This window comes from Aphis gossypii, chromosome 2 (assembly GCF_020184175.1).
Source record: "Aphis gossypii isolate Hap1 chromosome 2, ASM2018417v2, whole genome shotgun sequence".
Lineage (NCBI taxonomy): Eukaryota > Metazoa > Arthropoda > Insecta > Hemiptera > Aphididae > Aphis > Aphis gossypii.
In genome coordinates, this window is record NC_065531.1 from 34,536,930 (window position 1) to 34,557,969 (window position 21,040).

A 21,040-nucleotide genomic window follows, 5' to 3' on the forward strand; every position below is an offset into this window, starting at 1 on the left:
ACCCGAACGACCGACGAGGAAACCGCTACGAGCCGAACCCACGCTATCGTGCGGAGGTGGAGAGCGTCGTGGACGGCGGTCTGAGTTTCAATGTTAGCCAGCCGCACAGTGACCGCCGCCGACGTCGGACCGCCGCTTTTCGTGTATCCGACCGGCGTTCGTGTTCCGCCGGGCGACTTCGGTGTGTCGGAAGACGATATTATTTTGGAGTGAATAAAATACGATCGACGGACAGTCGGCCGACGATAATTATTCCGCAAATATTATCGTTGACGGTCTCGCGTCCGGTGTGTTATTATTATTATTATGTCGAGGTCGAGGCGTTGAGCTCGCGCCGCGTGTGTTATACGTCGTTAGATATAAAATATAACGGGCGAAATATCGTTATAAATCCGTACCTGCGACTCGCGTGAGCTCGCGTCGTTGCAATTATCATCATTTATTATTTTAATAATAATAACATTGCATAATATTTTACTCGCGTGAAAAAAAAATAAACCTACTACGACGACAGCATAATTATGGTAAATATTCTCGACTACCTATTATAATATCTTTATATTTATTTTTATTCTTCGTCGTAACCGTACATAATAGGTTCCTACCTATCGTAGGTTGTTGTGATTTTAGATTAACCAGTTTTTAGATCGATATTATAATAATTCGATGTCCGTATACCATTAAAATGATATTTATAATGGTGTTGTACCCGTAGTTTTTTTCCACATTATTATGTTTTATGCTCTTACCGTAAATCATATACCTAATGTTATAAGCACGACAATAATACGTAACGTCGTCTTATACCTGTATTACGGGTATTCTAAGTTTTTACTACGAGTAGGTATATTGTGTAAATACACTATCCATATTTATTAGATGTAGGTGTAGCTAGTGTGTACGTATATAATATTATATTACAAAAGTACCAGTTATACTATAAGGATAATAATATAGGTTCTTTGAAAAAAGCATTAAAAAATACTACTCGAATAATCATCAAAGGCATTAAAAAAACCCTTTTTATAATATTAAAAATTTATTTTTTTTTTTTTTTTAATTAGCCATTACTATTTTTTAACATTATATTTTATTTGTCATGTTCATCCATATATTATTTGACATATTATATTTCTACATTTCCATTGCGATTTTGGCATTTTAAACAACACATTGACGATTTTCACGATCCGTGTTCAATATTTTTAAAGTATTAACATACTTTTATTCAAATAAGTACTTGACAATACTGATAAGCACGTGTGCGCGTATGTGTATAAAGTACTTACCTATATTTATAGTGAGTAATGAATATATACACTTATTATTATTATTATTATTATTATTATTGATAGTAGTAGTAGTAGAAATAGTAGAATTATCATATATTATAGTGATGTAATTGCTTAGCAGACGTAATCAAACGGAGAGGAAAAATATTAATAACTACAGCAGTGATATTATCATAAATGTTAAACATTGCGCAATGATTTTCAAGAGAAGAATACAGTGATCGAGTGCACTCGTCGACTGTGCGATCAGTACTTGTTGTGTTGGTGTTTAGTGTATAACGATTTCTCATAATATATTAAATATTATATTATATATTACAAGTATATTATTTTTACATTATTTTATTACATTTTCATTTAATTCTCGCTGATTTGCAACCGAACACACGATATACCTATTATATGTTATTATTTCGCAGCAATTATTACTATTAATTGCTATATAATCGCGTTTTCATTCATTTTCTTCGATTCCGTGATTTATGGCATTTAAGTCGCGCACGTACAAGCACAGGGTGCTTTTGGAAAATTCGGCCGACGACGTAGACTTTTTTGTGAGTATTTCGTTCTAAAAACGGACCTTCGTGGTACCTTTATTTGTACACAATCTATACAATATAACATACCTATATTCTGTATTTTCGTTTAGAACTCGTAGCCAAACGAAAATTGTGATTTTAATATAAAGTATAATCATTAAGAGGTATATCACGTGACATGTGTATAATACATTAATTAGACTCATAAGGGGTAATAAAACCCACATCCCCCATAAATATGCGCAACTCGTTACATAGGTGTATATAATATATACATATGTTCATGTGTAGGTATACATAATATATTATATAATATTTTAATACTGTCTGACTGTTTTCATTAATTAATTATAATTTCTACAGTAAAACGTGTCCCCTCGCCCTTTATTTTATTTGCTAGTAACATTTTTTTTACGGTGTTCATTACGAAATATTATAGGTTGGTATCTTATGTTATGTGCACAGGTAGAACCTATATATTGATTGAAACCTTATATTTCGATAACTTATGAACCGTAACACTACAAAACATGGTTACAATCTTAAGCCAAAGTTCCAAAAAATTTTAATTTAATATCGTTTTACTATCAATAGTTTTGCGTACCTACCAACTTTCCACGTTAAAAATATTATACTCTTGTAAATGTACATATTTATAAAATTCATAATTTAATCATTACATCCTTAAATTTATTATTTGTTACATGGAGTTGTTAATATAATATTTTATCAATTAAAATAAATTATGGTTCATTAGCTACTTTAGGAAAGTATAAAAACTAATATTTAGACGAATCATCTTAATTTTTTCAATCGCTTGCACTACACATTATTCTAAAAACAAATTTGGTTATTATTATTATTTATTACTGAATAGTATCATACATTATAGTTATAAATTATTTCGTAAATTATAATTCATGTTAAATTATTTTAAATATAAAATATGTATACAATTTTTTATGATCTAGTTATCAGAATAATTATTACGTAATAATGTATAATATTTATTAAAAGTAAATAAGTTATTTATAAATACGAAATTATATGATTTTATTATTTTGGAGACGTATGATTAATTACTTAGTAAAAATGAAATAACAATATTGTTTTTCCTTATATATTATTGGTGTGATAGGTAGACCTAATAGAAAAACAAATCGAAAGTATACGTACTAGTGCATTTATTAAATTATCAAAGGGGCAAGAGGAAAAAAAGATCGATAGATATGTTTTACGAGATGTAATGTAATAGACGTATAGCAGGAAAACTCATTTCTTAAGTGGTAAAGCTATTTAAGAATTAAAAACAACATTAATATTGAAAAATAAACATAATTTGCAAATTCAAATTCTAGTTTTGCATATATATTATAATATTACAATATTAAATAATAATCAAAACCGAATTTATCGTTTAGAAAACTATACCTATAGACTATTTTACTTAAAAATTCACTCAGAGTATATCCATAGAATATAGATATTTAATGCTTTTGATGTTTGTCATTAAAAATCAAAATTTACTAATACCTATTTACATTTATATATATATGAATAATGTATATATTTTATGTATATTGGAGAACCATAATTTTATTCAAATTTTATTAAAATAATAAAACATCTGCTAACTGCAAACATATATTATAATATATTATTACTACTATAATATTACTATAACTGGGCAGTATATAAATAGATAGACTTTAATTTTTTCTTATGTTATAAAACAAAATACTTAACTTAAATTTGATGGTGACATGAATAAAATATAAGTTAAGTTAATTTATTTTTTACAATTATTTAGTACATATATTATATTAAATTATACACATATATGTGTGTGTGTAACACATCACACGTGTGAATTTATAAATGCCTCATGGCCTATATGTGTATTGTGTGTTATTATAAATTATAATTATTACAATTAATTTTGATATAATTAAAAAAAAGTATTATGATTCGTGATTCGTGATTTTGAAACTTTTTACTGTAGTAAAGTTTCTTTATAATATTATATTTTATAACTTTTTAGGTTATCATTTTTGCGATCCCAGAAATATATATGTAGGTATACCTGTACCAAAAGTAGTTTACTACTTACCTATAAGTACGTTATTAATAACCGTTAGATAACAATGACATTATTATGATAAATGAAAATATAATTAAATAGATATAGGTATATACATCGAGTGATTGAACACTGTGTCTTCGCTATCATAAATCATTGGGTATCAACGGTATCGCAATGGTTTGAATTCTAATCCATAATCTATAAAATGCTAAAATGTTAAATAGCAGTAATAATTTATCATTAAAAACAAATATAACTGAGTTTTAAATAAAAATAATACCTAATAATGCATGACGTTTATTCAAAAAGCAAAATCATGATATTTGTATTCAAATCCAAAGTGAAAAATTATAATAATAAATACAATTAAATTAATTATTATATTATATAACTTTTAACGAATTTACTTAAACTACCCATCGTCATAGAAACCAATCTATATTTTTTATAATATTATAGATACAGTTTTTCCCTTTTAAAGTTGTAAAATATGAATCATATGTATCAACGTAGTACCTATATAAAATTGTAACAAAACTCTAATACGATATCCTATTATATTTTATGGTGTACATTATAACACGTCATATAACATTTATACGAATGTAAAAATGAAAATAAAATAATAATTTATATTATGATTTATAATATTTTGTAATAGAATAAAAATTTCAAAATTATTATATACAAAGTGATTCACCAAACTTGCTCAATGAGCATTGCTCACCCCTTATTTTTCTTTTAATAATCAATTTATTCAAATTTTGGTTTTTGGAACTTTTAAACATACTCAGACCATATTTTCAAATTTGAAGTTTTTTGTATAACAAGTATACTATAGCACCAATTTATATTTTTTAAATCAGAGCCCCGCCCCTTTTTTTATAACCAATTATTTAGTTTAAAAGCTTTTTGAACATTTTAATGTGCTTAATTTAAAAATCAAACTAGTAATTTCTCAGTTATTAAAATATTTATAATGCAAATCATAGTCCTAAAAAATTGTTTTACAAAAATATAAATTTAATATAATATTGGATCGAGTGTTTTTATTATACTTAGACTATTTTTTATGACTATTATTATCAATAGATTAATATTAATATTAAAAAATTTAAATCATCTATATCTTTCAAACTCATTATCGCGAGCTTATTATTTTGAGTATACAAAATTAAATAACTAATAAACTGCTCACTAGAATTTTGATTCTGATACGTCAACAAATCAATTTTTGAACAATTGCAATATTGAAGGATAAAAGAGGGTAAACATGCTTAGTGAATCACTTTGTGTAATAGGCATGTTAATCATAAACCGTTTTTAATAAATTGAATTTTGTTACATTTTAACAAACAGTCGAGAAATTCATCATTGGGCCCTACAGAATACCTGTTCAAGATTTTAGTCATCGGCGAGCTTGGTACCGGTAAGACTTCCATTATCAAACGTTATGTGCACAAGTTCTTCTCGCAACACTATCGTGCGACGATCGGTGTAGATTTCGCGTTGAAATCGCTTGAATGGGATTCCAATACCGTCGTCCGGCTACAACTATGGGACATAGCCGGTGAGCATATCAATACATTATAAAAAATATTGTATTTTAATATTGTGTTGGATAACTTACTATGTTTCCATTGGTAATATAAACAAGGTGAAACACGAAAACACGAAACGTTGTGTCCCATACTATATTACTCTTATTTGTTGTATATGATATGTATATTCAAAAAAAATGTACCCTAACATTCAACTCGAACCCAAATTCACTTTTTACGTTCCTCGTGCAACCACCAATATTATGATTAGACGATTAATTTCAAGCGCCAATTGGATCTAATTTTATATTTTGATTATAGTTGTTTAAATCACATTAATAATTCACTTCGTACAACAATATTTGTTACAACAAATTTACATTTTAATTTAACTACGTACCTATTATACTACACAATAAACATGATATTAAATTTATACAAAATACTTGTGCATAATTACAAATTATACAATATACCTATGTACCTAACCTATGTATTATACATCTATATAGAAATAACTCCCAGTCCTTGAAAATAAATAAATTAATATTGGGTGGATATCTTTTTTTATATAAATGTGTTTAATATTTACATATATTATAATATAACTGTATAGCATATATATTATATATCCGACTGACTGCCATCCGAGTAGTGAAACGGCAGTAGGTATACATAAAATGTCATAAAAAATATAAATTTTTTGATGTTTTTTATCTTTAACTTGCTATATATTCTTAAGGAAATGTAATTTTGACAAGTTTATCTACTACGTACACAATTATTTTAAATTTTTTTTAATAAATAATGATCATTATGATGTTTAACTATAACACTATAATTGTTGTCAAATTGAGTCCTAAATACCTATAATTTAACTCGTATTTTATTTACTTATAGGTCAGGAAAGATTCGGGAACATGACCCGGGTGTATTATAAAGACGCACTAGGAGCATTCGTAGTTTTCGATGTCACGCGACCAGCCACGTTTGACGCAGTGGCCAAATGGAAACAAGACTTGGACGCAAAAGTCTCATTGGAAGACGGAACACCGATCCCTTGCGTCTTACTTGCAAATAAAGTAAATTTTATACCATTGGACAATAATAAAATTAAGGATTCGTGTAAAAAACCATTAGGTGACTTTTTAGAAGACTCGAGAAGTATAAAATAATATAAAATATAAACAAGTATAATATTCAAATTTGAAATAGGTACATTCTTTTGACTTTTATTTTTAATACATACAATCTATAAATACATTTTTGCAATAAACATGTTTAGCAATATATATTGGCTTGACAAGATGAAGCAATCACCAAGCGGCAACACTTACTGACTAAAGGTATTATATAGGTATATGAATAATAAATATGTATTTAGTTATATAAGAAAAATGTATTGTAATTATTCATTTTACTATTTATTTATTGAATGTGTATTTTAAAATGTGTTCTTATGGGCCTCAACATGTTTAGTGGGGAGATAAAATAATATTAAAAAAAATTATATTCTTGTTATTAAACGTTTAAATATTTTACATTCTGAGCGGAGCGCGGAATCAAGAATCAATCGTAGAAACTTGAAAAATTTCACTAGTACTTAAATTATCATACTCAATAAAATTACCAAAATATTCAAACTTAATTTAAGTTATTTTTAGAGTTTGAATTTTTTAAAAAAAATTGTAACATGTTAATAAAAATGTTTAAGCTCGGTTAAAAAATTTGAAAACTTTTACGAAGTTTCTCATAAAGGCATAAGTTATTGATATTGAAACCAAATAATAAAAAAAAATATATACACATAATTTTTTTATAGACATTTCAAGATCAAGTTTAATTGAACGGAGAATAACGATTTTAATCTTTTCGTTGTAATTCAAAAATATTATAACTCGTGGGTTCTTGAAACTCTTATGTTTATTATTATATTTTATAAACATAATAGCATCTTCACAATATTTAGATTAATTGTATGCTATTGCCTCTTTATACCACTAGCCTATTCACACAGAGGTTAATGGTAAGTCGATATTGACACAAAAGTTAATTACAAGAATATAATTTGTTTTTTATTATTTTATCTTCCAAAAGATAACGGATCCTATTGAACATGTAATTGTGGAGGCCCATAAGAGCACATTTTATAATACAAATTCAATAAATAGATAGTAAAATTAATGATTACAATAAATTTGTCTTATAAAACTAAGTACATATTATTTATTATTCATACCTATATAATGCCTCTAGTCAGTAAGTGTTGCCGCTTGGCGATTGCTTCGTCTTGTCAATCGAACCAATAAAATATAATATTATTAAACATGCTTATTGTAAAAATGTATTTATAGATTGTATGTATTAAAAATAAAAGTTAAAAAAATGTATAATGTAACATTATAAATAAAATCACGTAGTAAAAAAAATACAATATAAAACTATAATACAACTATTAATAATTACTGAAATCATAATTTGTTAAAGTAATTCAATACCTAATGCTGTGAACTTGTTATGTAACTATACTTTGCTCTTGTAGTATAGCGAGTGTTTTTATTATTATTATTATTATTATTATCATTTTTATTTTTTTGATAATCTTAAACGAATTGCAGCTTTTTAAATTTCTAATAGTAGTTTATTTATGATAAAAATGTATTCTATTATAATACCTAATTAAATATTAATAGTACCTACCTATAATATAATTAGTTATATAATGTTTTCGGCTAAAACCTACTACCGCGAACTACTAATAATTAACACTTACTGTAGGTATAGGCGTATAGCAAAACGGTTAAACCTACTTCCCCCCTAATTAATTTGATTTACAAACCAAATATACATCTGTTACTCAACTGCTTTACTCTTAATTTTTTTCTCTTTTAATTTGTTATCATTTTAGATAAGAATTTTGTCATGACCTATTGGCTTATATGTTTGATTACACACTTGATAGTAGTTTGTCTATACACTTATTATGGGTTGCATAAAAATATTGATTAATTTGATGGTTCACTAAAATATAATGGAACATTCGTGGACTATTAAATCATGTTTAAGGAACCATTAGCTCAGGACTGATTAATTTTATTAATTTTAAATACATATTTAGTAATTATTGTATGTAAAACCCGTCATTAGAGTTTTGATCTACCTATATCTACCAATACTATTCACAATAATATTATGTTCGTATGTTTGTATAATGTCCTTTACCCTAAAAAGTTATGAGAGATAGAAGAATATAGTAACCTTAATATTATTGCTTTACACTTTGCGTTACTTTAATATCAAAACCGAATAAGTAGGTAGATTGTAAATTTGTAAAGCTATAGATAGGGATACAAATTAGGAATATAAAGCGAATACGAAGCTAAGTACAACTGATACAATTTTACATACCATCCAATTGATGCATTTCTTATGTATGAATTATGAAATATCAAAAATTTGAAAATATGATGTAGGTACTCAGAAAGTATTCACAATAAATTCAACAAAATGAGGTTTTACATCAATTTTATTTTATACTTATATTTTTTTTTTAATTTGATTTCGTTTTTTTTTTTTTTTTTTTTAGTGTGATGAGACTAAAGAAGGTATGGTGAATAGTGTGGCGAAAATGGATGAATTTTGTAAGGAAAATATGTTCACCGCTTGGTACGAGACATCAGCTAAAGAAAATGTTCACATTGATGACGCGGCAAAGACACTAGTATCTCAGGTAACATCAATTTTTTATACTGTTCTAAATTCTAATACGCATAGTACCTACATAAATAACATAATATATTCATTTCGTTACCTACGTATATACAATTTACATCACAACTTTACAACAACTACATTAGGTACCTATTACCTACTAAAGTACCTACTATAATATTATATATTATAATCACCTTCCTGGCTACTTATCTACACAGTATTTTGTTGCCCACACAAAAGCATTCTACAGGTTAATAATTATTATTAATCACTAATGGACTAATAATTAGTGTTTTTGTGTTTACTATTAATATGATAAATTACATCACTTTATAGCCTACGAAATTCTAAAAATAATATATTTTTCATACATGAACCTCTTTACTCGGTTTTTTAATTATCCTAATGACATTTTTTTTTTTTTTAAGAAATTGTAGAATATTTATACAACTACCTATCTCTTGGGACATGACACAAACTAACTCTAGGTACCTAGTAACATAATAATGCATAATAGCACAATAATGCCATGAACAATATAGTAGATAGTAAGTATAGTAATGAATTACAAAACTATTAAAAATAAATTATGACAAACTATGGACAAATAATATTCTTATACACCACATTATTATGGTATATTTATAATATTTACAAATATTTTTACTACTCTTATTGTATTCTTATATAAGAATAAGATAATATTATATAATATATTATTATATCTATCACCAGTATATTTAATTTATAATTTATATACAGGTATATCGGTGTTATATTATATTATATACATTAAAATACCATCAATAATGCAAATACCCTTGATAGTTGACACTTTAATATTCGTTGTAATCGTTGTACTTGCCTTGGACGATTTCTAAATGAGTCGGTACCTACTGGGCACTGGCTATAAGTATTTTATTATCGCAGGTCGTTCTGTATAGCTTGATATAATAATTGATAGATTTTTTTTCCAACTATTATCGTAGGTAAGTAGATATTTTCTTACTGATTATAAGTTTTCCACTTATAATTCGATTGAATTGAGATTAAATCTATTAATTATTATACATCAACATGGTAAAATCATAATAATATCGTGTACAATTAGGTTTTTAAACATGATAATAAGTTATATAATTTATTATGGGTAGGTAACACTTGAAAATGACTGTTATCGGTTACACATTTTTACTACAGTACCTATCTACCATGTCCTATACTAGCGGTTCCCAACCTTTTTAATCCTGCGGACCACAATTTTATAAAAAAATCTTTCAGGCTCACTGATAGCACACCTATATACGTTTTCTGGTATTCTATGCATTTAATGTATAGGTAATATATATTTAATATTATATGGTTCATGGCCCAGTACCATGCTGCTCGGGACCCACAAATGGGCAGCGACCCATGGGTTGGGAACCGTTGTCCTATACTATTGTCTATTAAGAATTGATTGATTAACCTAAGCACACATTATCTGCAGGATAGTCTTAGATAAGTAAGTGTTCACATTTAAATGTATGACATTCACGTTTTCTTGTAGTAACAGTAGATACGAGAGGGTCCGAAGGGATATCCTTTTTTTTAACCACTAACAATATCACAAACAAACGATAACACATTAATCAATAATCACGTTGGATTTAGATAACCACACGAATACATGATCACCATTTATGACATCGAAATGTAATAATTTTTAACATTATTTACAAATTTACAATTAAAAGTAGATATTATAGGAACCCATGTCTATGTACAAGTAACTAGTACCTATCTACTAAGTATAGGTATACCTAATAAGTACCTACTATACTCAATGCTATAACTTATTGTGTACAAGATAAAATTATAATTTTTAATTCTTTTTTTTTTATACAACTTATCTACAATACCTAGATTATTATTTTGCAAAAATATCAATACCTATTACCTATCCATATGAGTATATGACCATATAAATTATATTATTGTCTATCAATAATCAACAACGTAAGAAAAAAATGTTAATATAATAGATAGGTAGGTGGGCATTCAACAGTCAACCCTGAACACTATGTGCACGTGTTTATACTTATTACAATTATTATTTTTTGTATATTTTACGTCTAACAATACATTTTTAAAACCATTTATTTATTTGTTTTAGATTTTGAAGTATACTGCTCAAAATAAACCAACATACTTAAAATCAAAGGGTCAAGTACTATTAAACAGTGTTCCAAATGATTCGCAAAAAGGTTGCTCCTGTTGATTAAAAATGGATAAAGTTAATCATTGTTAATTTGTTTACATTATTGTATAATACAGTACAAATTGTTTTTTCTCAATATAATATTATGTCAATTATTATTAATGTTAGTGCCTCAATAATATATTAAGCTATAGGCACCTATTTCAATATTATTTTGTAAGTAATGAGCAAATGAAATACTATAGGTATTAGTGTATTACATAATAGTTAAAACAAAATTAAATTACCGATGAAGCCAACATTTTGTTTTTAACTAACAAAAACTATATCGCAATCCATAAATGGTTACACAGTATTTTGAACTAATATAATATGTTGATGTAATATTAGGCGTGTACCTATATATAATGTATACCTATACCTACTACTTGTATTGTAAATATGGTAAAATTAAAGCAGATTTTTATTTCTTAGCTCTGCTGTTTTTATTCAATATGTAAAATAAGTGCCTTATTTAACCAAGTTTAACGTTTAACATGTGTATTCTCATGCATTTATAAGTGTTCAGTTTATTTTATGTTTATTATTATATACTTTTATGACCTAGGTACCTACCCTAAATATACTATATTTTTATAAATATATAAATTAGATATAGACTGTTATTATATGTTGAATAACTAATTTAATATTATTCAACAATGTTGATGAATGGAAATAAATTTAAATAAAGTTTTTTTCTTAAATAATATATTGTGTTTTAAATGTTAATACAAATATAGAATTATAATGAAATTGTTCAATCTTATTTTCAAATTTAATAAAAATATACAGTTTTTATGGACTGCGAGACAATGCAACTGAAAGGGAAACAAAAGACGGACAAAACAGTCAGAAATTTAATCAATAACCTTAGTATCAATTACTATAAAATTTGATTTAATTATGTAGGCTTGCTTAATAGATTGTATTGAAATATCAAACATAACACTAAGAGTTAAATAAAATTATTATTATTAATAAATAATAAAAAATGTTGGTATACATTTTTGAGTATAATAATTATTAATTAGAAGATTGGTTTGTGTCAACATTTGGTTTGCGCAAATGTGTCATTTAAATCTTCAAAATTAAATTAGTTTAACACTTCATTGTCTAACAAAAACCATGCTAAGGTGTTCAACTTTTCATCAGTTTTAATGGATATTGGATTATTTTTTACATGTCTAAGGCATAATAATTAAATCTTAATAATATCACCAAGTCAATACCTACTCATTATTAGTACAAATTAATAAATTCTTTTGAAAAAATTGAGATAGTCTTGTATAACAGCAATAAGCACTATCTAATATTGAACTGAAATTTTTCAGCACCCTAAATATTATATAATATTCAATTAAATGGTTAATGCAAATATATTATGAAGACAAGTTTTAAAATCATAATGATAAATGAACATATTATAGTTTATCATCTACAACTACAGAACAATAACTATTTAGCATTGAAGTATCTAACTTTAACAGAATATTATTGATGGGCTAAGATTTATATTTAATGGTATATTATTTTTTTTGCAACTTTTTACTATTTCTTTTGTCAGTAATATCGACAAATCACCTAATGATGATGAAAATGGCGATGTTTATATTTTACAAATTATTTTTGACAACATGGTTATTTTTGCATATTTTTAATAAGCCAAATGCACATTTTACAATTATTTATAGCCTATAAATCCTAGCCCTATTGATGAGTATGTAATAAAAAAAAACATAGAATTTAATTAAAAATAGATTTAAATTATATTACATATAAAAACTTAAAAAAGTAGAAAATTACATAAAAAATATAAGGAAGAAAATATTACTTATCAACTATTTATTAAAAATAATCCGTATAAAAAAATATGACACTATCATAGGATGAAAAATTAAAGATTAACTAAAACCTCTTGAAGAGCCAATTTGATTTTTCAATAGTCAAATGCCCTGATTTAGGTTTGATCTTCAATGAATATTGAATCCCATTATTTTAGATTTCATATAATAATATATAATTATTGTTGGTTATTAATTGATATTTGATATTTTTTTGTTTCCAAAAAAATCACTCTTTAAATGGTTATTGACATAGTTATTAATTGTCTGTGAAAAAAAAAACAACCATAAATTAATAATAATAACATACAGTTATAACAAAAAAAAAATTATAACATTATTCAGTGGATGTTGGTCATTGGACCATTTAGTAAATTTAAAATACAAGTGAATACAACACAAACCTTAACATAAATTTAAAGAAACAAGATAATACAATGTAACTCTTTAGTATATAAACATTAAACACACATATTTTTAAAATAAATTAAAGTTTTCACACTTATATTTTTTACATATTATAATTTTTTAAATAAGTATTCACCTATAAATAATCACCTTGTATCTTGTTATTACTTTAAGTCACTACAAAACGTCGTTTTTTATAAAAAAAAAAAAAGTGATTATCTATATTTAAATACTTATTATTGATAAAATAAGTCAAACTTAAGTTGAGAGGTAATAGATAATATGGAATTGGCAGAAGTTTTTTTTTTTTATTATTGTGGGTCTCTTTAGATTTAAAATATAATTTTTAATAATTAATGAATAAATAATAATCATTTCAAAGAATATATATTTACATTTTTCATACAACTAATAACTATATATTGTTTTAAATATTTGTTTCAAAACATTACCTGTTTATTTTTTAAATACAAGTTTGGATCACATTTAGCACTGATATGTTGACCTTTGTCATGACATACAATATGCACAAGTTTTAGATTAACTGTAGTGAAGAGCAAATCATAAAAATAGTTCATATTAATCGAACAGCCAACTTCAGATGCCATTACACTGGCTTCAAACAATGCTGGTATTACAGATCTAGATCTCTCTACCCTAAAAATAAAAATAAAAATAAATAATAAGCTTTGAGTTTATAAGTTAAATACACATGTATTATTTTAACTTAGAAGTAAACATTTTACTATAATAGTATTATATACTATACCAATGGTCCAAATTCCAAGTAGAAAATATAATTCTACATTCTCTGTTTTGGTATGGATTGATTTTGTGACCAGTACCACGTTCATAAGAACAAATAGATTGATTCCATGCTCCTTCGCAAGTAAACGTCCCAGTCTTGTCACATAAACAGTTTGGATTTGATCTATCAAAATAATATCCATGATATTTGTTTTTTGTTAAAAGTTCACTGAATTGTTTATATACTTCATCCAAGTACTGCCTGCACTTTTTATGTTGTATGTAAAAATCTGACTTAATCATATCCGTTTTTGTTTTGTACATATAACTCCGAATTCGTTCTTGGCAACGCTTGAACATGAATTCTTCTTTTGTTTTTGCCCTTGTGTCCAAATCTTAAATATATAATTTATAAAATACCACTTTGTAAATAAGGCTTAATTCTTAGCATATTTCATACTTATACATAGACGTCTAAATATTTTCTAGTTCTCTCGATTACATTAACAAAGAAAAATATGGTAATCAATAATCATATTACAGTAAAAATATTTAAAAGAAATACTGGTATTAAGATAATTTTATTACCATGTAAAATGCAATTTAAATTGATAAATTAATTATTATTTTAAGTAATAAATTGGATTAATGAAGATAAATATATTTAAATAAAAAAATTTACTTTTTAAATTAATTTTTTTCTGATATACCTAATACATTACTCAAGAATTAAAATTCTTAGAGAACATGATAATAATCTAGTGGGTTCTGCTCTCTAATCCTTCGCTCACTAACCATTCTGGGAGCTTTGCCCCCTCAATTCAATGGTCATTTGCCTCTTTAAATATATTATTTGTCACTAAAAATATTAACAAAGCATGACGTTTTATATAAAAAAATATATATATTATTTATACTACGTGGAAAACATAAATACATAAAACTTTTTTTATGTACAATAGATAAATAATCATTATAATTACCTTGAAACCATTCTGGGTCTTTTGATCTTAGACTGCAAGATGTTAAATTGATTTGTTTATTATGATCTATATCCAGAACTGAAGATAATATTCTTATTTTTTCTTTAATGTTTTCATCCATAAATGATTTTATTTTAATTGAAGTTTTTAATGTATCATTATTTACAGCTGCAAGCACATTATATACTAAATCAGCCCCTAAAAAAATAAAGATAATCAAATTAAATACATAACTAATGTGATGACTACATATTCAAGATTATATCATTATATCATTGTTATAGAATTTGTTTTTTAACATGCAATAAAATTATTGTTTTATAAAAATGGAAAAAAATTATATTTTGGGGGAAAGTAAAATTTGAAAAAAATTTAAAAAATATCATATGTTTAATGTTCATAAAAAATGTATGTTCACAATATTATTATAAAATGTATAGAAAATATACATTATAGTACATTATATAATACATATACTAATTCCAAATATTCAATAAGGCACAACATTGTAGTGAATTTTAATAAATTCAAAGTCAAAAAGTAATTAAAAACAATAAGTAATCAAACAATAATCTGTTATGATTATAATAAAATATTACTATAATACAGGATGTCAGTATGTCACTTATTGTTTAATAATAAAACATTATTCTTCATTAGATATGCTTGGCAGGTTAATGTAATTAAAACATTCAGTAATTATTTCTTGATAATTTATATTATTTGTTTTATAATAGTAGTACATTTAAAGGAAATGATAGTGCAAAAATAATTACTATATATTCATAAAAATATTATAACATTAATATAACTTGAATTGTAGAGGCCTAGGCATAATGTATAAATTAATTTTTATATTACTTTTGATTTACTTTTCGTCTGTACTGAGTTCCAGAATCAAAGAAGTATTTAGTTTTAAAAAAATTTATTTTTCACCCATCAATGTGACAACACTTAAAAATGATACTAAACATGAACCAACTAATGTAATTCCGATGTCTTTGGAACGATGGAAAAATAAATTATTTTTGGTTACACCCAGATACAGGCTTGATGTACCAGTAACACTGTCATACATCAATATAACAAGTAAGATAATTAATACATTAATACATTACAAAAAATATTAGGTATAAACATACATCACAAATGTTTGATTAATATTTAGATATGGAAAGTTATAAAAATAACACACCTATCTTAATTCCCTATCCTAATCAGAAAATGCATGAAATATCTGAACATAATTTTACATCAATAGTAAAAGTAAGAGCTGATGTTTGCGACCGCTTATGGATATTAGACAATGGAAAAATAAATAACAAGCAAGAAAGTATTCCTGTTATACATGTGTACGACTTAAAAACCGATTTACACTTGAGAACATTTGATCTTGGAAATTTATCAATAACAAATTCAGATATCACTAACATTGAATTAGATGTAACATCTTCAACTTGTGAAGATGCATATGCATACATACCAGACAGTGAAACTTATCGATTGTTGGTTTACAGTTGGAAAGCTAATAACTCATATACAATAACACACAATTTTTTTCATTTCGATCCACTTTGTGGCGATATAAACTTGGGTGAAATTCACTATCAGTCTCAAAAAGGTATATATGGAATAGCTCTATCTCCAACAGCAAGAGATGGCTTTAGAACCATTTACTTTCATAGTGTTGCCAGTACAATGGGTTTTGCAGTTAATTCAAGAATAATACGTAGTGGAAATTATGATATCAATCAAAATGTTTATGATTTTAAAGTGATGGGAAATAGAGGTACTAATAAACAAGCTACATCATCATCATTTGACATGGAAACTGGTGTTTTATTTTACGGACTCCTTTTAAAAAATGTTCTTGGTTGTTGGAATTCTTATAGGTAATATAATGAATATATTAATTATATTTTTGTAATGTAATTAATTACATAATTATAATTAATAAATTATTACAGTGGAGAAGAATATACCGAATTAACTCAAGGTGTAATAAGCTTGGACAATAGTATTGATATGTATCCATCTGATGTCAGAGTTGATCGAACAGGTAATCTTTGGGTGTTATCAAATTCATTTCAAATATACAATAAAAAGGATTATGATCAGAATCTTATCAATGTCAAAATATATATGACTCCAGTTCGACAAGTGATTAAAGGATCAATTTGTGATGAAATGTAATCAACTGTAAATGAATACCTGTTTCAAAAGTTTCCCCGTTTAACCGAAATATAAATAATGTCTGTGCTGGTAACAATTGAAAATATTCTTCATCATCTATCACTGTACCATCAAGTGTCATCATAGTCACATTTACAGCATCTAACTATAAAATAACAAAACATAAATATATAATTAAATTAATGGTTAATCACTGATTTTAAATTAGTAATTAGTATTATATATATGTATTAAATCACAACTAAATTTGTAAAAATTTAAATTATACATTACTTTGAGTAAGCATACACAAAATCACTTGCATTCTATTATAGAAAATATTAACATTGTTGATTTATCTATACTCAACTATTTTTAATAACCTGTGTCATACATGTTAAGAATGAAAAAATTTAACTAAAAAGAAAATATTTTTAAAAAAGAATCTCTCAAGATAGACAAAACTTTACATTTTATTATGAATAGTTAATGTCACTTGCTGTTTGATTGTATGTGAAAATATTATTAAGCCTATTATTTCATAAAAGACTGAAGTACCTACCTAAATAATATTATTATAATACTTTTAAAATAATAAGTGGTAATTATTTGGTAAAAGTAAATCAAGTTAAGTAAAACATTATGATAATCTCACATATAGTTTAAAAATATATAGGTTCTAGTCTACGAATGAATATGTTTATTATTATTGGTTTACCTTTAATTTCTGGCACCCTTTAGTAAAAACTTCTTCCCTTGAATTACCGACAACACCAATTCTTTTATCTTGTGCACAATTAGTAATCTTATAGCCTTTCATATTTATAAATACTCAAAATTAAATTATTACCTACCTATTGAAAAAACTATAATAATTATGAATTAGAAAATTAAATATTGATATAAATTATATTTAATAAAAATACTTATAACTGAATTGTACTTAACTACTAACCTGTGTTTAAAACTGAAGTATATATTAATACTTGATTATATTTAATTATGAATTCGTAAACATTTTAGATAGGTAGTTAATAAATAAATATATTAAATAATTTAAATGTTGCAAAAGGTAAAAAAAGGTCTGATAAGTGATAACTATTAATTGATAAACTGATAACTTATGGTTAACATAACAACAATAATATAAGATAATATTGTCTTAATATTTAATAACAATGTAAGAATGAATTATAACTTATAAGAACTTTTTAACCGAAAATTGGATTTGAAAGTGTCGCATAATGTATATTGTACATTATAAATTATAATCTTCAATTGAGTTATCAAATCTCAATAGGGTTATTAATGATTATTAATTGTTATATCCATTATTTTTGTTGAGTGAAACAAAATTATTAATTATTTTACTTTTTCAATTATTTTGAAAAGTGTAAAAATGTTGGAAACGGAAGATGTTTTTGATGAGTGGTTTTTTAACTCATTCAAGAGGTAAGAATATTTTTGATAAATTTCATTTTTAATAATAAATATTATATTTTGACTGAATAATATATATTTTTTAAATAAGGTATCATAAGTTGCAAATGTTTGGTGTGGATAAACCTGTATTGTCAATGGAACTGAGTTGTAATTCCTCAATATGTATAGCATGTGAAAAGCCTGAAGAAAATGGTTTTGAAATATTGAATTTAGAACTTCCAAACAAGCTTTACCAAATTGAAAATGAACACGATTCAATCAGCACAAGTAGAGATTTGAAAATCAAATGTGGCACTTTAACTGATAATCAATTAATAGATGTAAACAAAAATTATAAGTATTATGGTATAGTACTTATATTATCGTTGAAATTAGACAGTAAATAAAAGCATTGATTTATTTTTTTTTATTTTAATAGATGAAAACTCTCTTTGGAAAATCTAAAACAATTTTGTCTGAAAAAGGAGTTAATAAAGTTACAATATATGAAATGGATCCTCATAAATCAGGCAAGTTAACTAAATTAATATGTTATGACTTAAAAATATCAAGTCATTTAGTTGTCTAATATAGTGTAATATATAACAAATATTATTTACTTATAGATCAAATGATTCCGTTGGTGAATATTGATAGCAAGGTAGAGAGTGGACAATTAGCTGTTGATTATACTACCGATACCTTAATAATTTGGGGAAAAGAAAACTCACACCACACAGGTTGTATATTTAACATAGAAAACAATATGAAAACATTCATGATCAGAGATGTGCCCAATGACCCAATGTGCATTTATACTCCACATTTTATGTCTAAAAATGAACTGGTCGTTCAAAATTCTGAAAATGGATCATTTGATCTGTATGATTTAACTAGCGGTCAGCATGTAAAAAATGTTAATTTACCTGGTAAGTATTTGGTTGTGTTTAGATTACTGGATAGGATTCTAAATATTGGTAATTTAGGTATACCTATTTATTTAGAAACATGTATATTATTTTTACTTTTAGATATCTCTTATTCTGATAATAGTGTTTGAAAATAAAAAATCTTAATAAAAAAGAATCTAACTAATGTTCTTATCTATTAAAGCGTATTTCTAATATAAGAATAAATAAAATATTGATATTTTTAAATATACATCTTATGTATTAAACTTTCAACTGTGTTTTGTGATATAGCCTAATATATGTATAATTAAACATAACATAACACCATTAGTATTTACTATTTTGTAATATTACTAATATTAATATTTTTAAGTCAAATAATTTTTTTTTTACTTTCAATTGTATCTTTGTATAGTTTTCTAATGTTCAGATTCTAAAAATATATTGTAACTGATATTGGTAACATGAAAATAATAAAAACAAAACACCTTCTCAAAATGTATAAAGTATAAATGGAACTACACAATCCTCCAACTAAAGTTTTGTTCTTTCTACTTCATATAAATTATTATAATTAAAAATACTTTTATGTTTCAGAGTCTGATCATCATGCAAAATGGTTTTTAAACACCGCATACACAAGTTCTAAAGAAATAACCACGTTTAATTTAGTATTAATTTCTAATTCTGGCACTGTACTTACATATGATTTAAGAAATTGCAAAACTCCATCAACTTATCAAAAAGAATTGTTTTCGAAATGTAATAATAATATAAACATAAGTATTGATCCTTATAATTCACATAATTATGCTGTTAGTGGATTTGACAGTAATGTGTATATAATAGAAAAATCAAATTGTAATAGAAACTTTGTGTATAAGTTTAAACACGAAGGACATATGTTTACTGAAGACGAAGATTTATGTCAAAATACAATTACAAGTAGTGCATTATGGTTACCAATGTGTGGAAGTAACACACTGTTATCGGCTGCAAGTGATGGATCAATTCAAGGATGGCAATATATTTCATAAAACAAAAAATAATAATAATTACATTTTTAATATTGTATAAAAAGTCTGGTATATTTAAATACCCAATTAACAATTGGCAAATTAAAAGTAAAATTATATTATATTATA

At 25.2% G+C, this 21,040-nt stretch overlaps 4 protein-coding genes across 6 annotated transcripts; 3 read left to right on the top strand and 1 right to left on the bottom strand.

Annotated features, from left to right (window-relative positions):
• The first annotated feature begins 50 nt into the window (after positions 1–50).
• Positions 51–11,842, top strand: LOC114122835 (ras-related protein Rab-38-like). Of its 2 annotated transcripts, none has more exons than XM_050199908.1 (5): positions 51–524; positions 5,274–5,484; positions 6,356–6,537; positions 9,042–9,185; positions 11,325–11,842. In XM_050199908.1, exons 1-5 carry the CDS (start codon positions 522–524, stop codon positions 11,427–11,429), a joined length of 645 nt encoding a protein of 214 aa, XP_050055865.1. In that variant the 5' UTR covers positions 51–521; the 3' UTR covers positions 11,430–11,842. The 2 variants fall into 2 exon arrangements, with proteins under 2 accessions (XP_050055865.1, XP_050055864.1); XM_050199907.1 differs by lacking the exon at positions 51–524 and adding an exon at positions 1,540–1,846.
• A 1,311-nt stretch (positions 11,843–13,153) lies between these two features.
• LOC114122838 (DNA fragmentation factor subunit beta) lies at positions 13,154–18,654 on the bottom strand. Of its 2 annotated transcripts, none has more exons than XM_027985611.2 (7): positions 18,518–18,654; positions 18,281–18,428; positions 17,602–17,728; positions 15,391–15,588; positions 14,430–14,802; positions 14,113–14,317; positions 13,154–13,519 (listed from the first exon to the last, which is right to left on the bottom strand). In XM_027985611.2, exons 2-7 carry the CDS (start codon positions 18,380–18,382, stop codon positions 13,445–13,447), a joined length of 1,080 nt encoding a protein of 359 aa, XP_027841412.1. In that variant the 5' UTR covers positions 18,383–18,428; positions 18,518–18,654; the 3' UTR covers positions 13,154–13,444. The 2 variants fall into 2 exon arrangements, with proteins under 2 accessions (XP_027841412.1, XP_050055863.1); XM_050199906.1 differs by having other exon boundaries at positions 18,281–18,416; positions 18,518–18,629.
• LOC114122837 (protein yellow-like) lies at positions 16,196–17,607 on the top strand. Its single transcript, XM_027985610.2, has 3 exons — positions 16,196–16,479; positions 16,559–17,282; positions 17,358–17,607. The coding sequence occupies exons 1-3, from the start codon at positions 16,227–16,229 to the stop codon at positions 17,581–17,583; spliced, it is 1,203 nt and encodes a 400-aa protein (XP_027841411.2). The 5' UTR covers positions 16,196–16,226; the 3' UTR covers positions 17,584–17,607.
• Positions 18,655–18,726: 72 nt separating the features above from the next.
• LOC114122842 (WD repeat-containing protein 73-like) lies at positions 18,727–21,038 on the top strand. The gene is made up of 5 exons (XM_027985614.2): positions 18,727–19,014; positions 19,094–19,325; positions 19,424–19,514; positions 19,611–19,913; positions 20,493–21,038. Exons 1-5 carry the CDS (start codon positions 18,962–18,964, stop codon positions 20,930–20,932), a joined length of 1,119 nt encoding a protein of 372 aa, XP_027841415.2. The 5' UTR covers positions 18,727–18,961; the 3' UTR covers positions 20,933–21,038.
• The last annotated feature ends 2 nt before the right edge of the window (positions 21,039–21,040 follow it).

Excerpts from the sequence above, each read along its gene's own strand:
- LOC114122835 (XM_050199907.1), top strand. The coding sequence starts at position 1,775 with ATGGCATTTAAGTCGCGCACGTACAAGCACAGGGTGCTTTTGGAAAAT. Across the intron at positions 5,485-6,355 it reads ACAACTATGGGACATAGCCG|GTCAGGAAAGATTCGGGAAC; the intron begins GTGAGCATATCA and ends ATTTACTTATAG. Across the intron at positions 6,538-9,041 it reads GCGTCTTACTTGCAAATAAA|TGTGATGAGACTAAAGAAGG; the intron begins GTAAATTTTATA and ends TTTTTTTTTTAG.
- LOC114122837 (XM_027985610.2), top strand. The coding sequence starts at position 16,227 with ATGTATAAATTAATTTTTATATTACTTTTGATTTACTTTTCGTCTGTA. Across the intron at positions 16,480-16,558 it reads GTCATACATCAATATAACAA|ATATGGAAAGTTATAAAAAT; the intron begins GTAAGATAATTA and ends ATTAATATTTAG. Across the intron at positions 17,283-17,357 it reads GGTTGTTGGAATTCTTATAG|TGGAGAAGAATATACCGAAT; the intron begins GTAATATAATGA and ends AAATTATTACAG.
- LOC114122838 (XM_027985611.2), bottom strand. The coding sequence starts at position 18,382 with ATGAAAGGCTATAAGATTACTAATTGTGCACAAGATAAAAGAATTGGT. Across the intron at positions 14,803-15,390 it reads AGACCCAGAATGGTTTCAAG|ATTTGGACACAAGGGCAAAA; the intron begins GTAATTATAATG and ends TATATATTTAAG. Across the intron at positions 13,520-14,112 it reads TGTATTTAAAAAATAAACAG|ACAATTAATAACTATGTCAA; the intron begins GTAATGTTTTGA and ends TTTTTTTCACAG.
- LOC114122842 (XM_027985614.2), top strand. The coding sequence starts at position 18,962 with ATGTTGGAAACGGAAGATGTTTTTGATGAGTGGTTTTTTAACTCATTC. Across the intron at positions 19,326-19,423 it reads CTGATAATCAATTAATAGAT|ATGAAAACTCTCTTTGGAAA; the intron begins GTAAACAAAAAT and ends TTATTTTAATAG. Across the intron at positions 19,515-19,610 it reads AATGGATCCTCATAAATCAG|ATCAAATGATTCCGTTGGTG; the intron begins GCAAGTTAACTA and ends ATTTACTTATAG.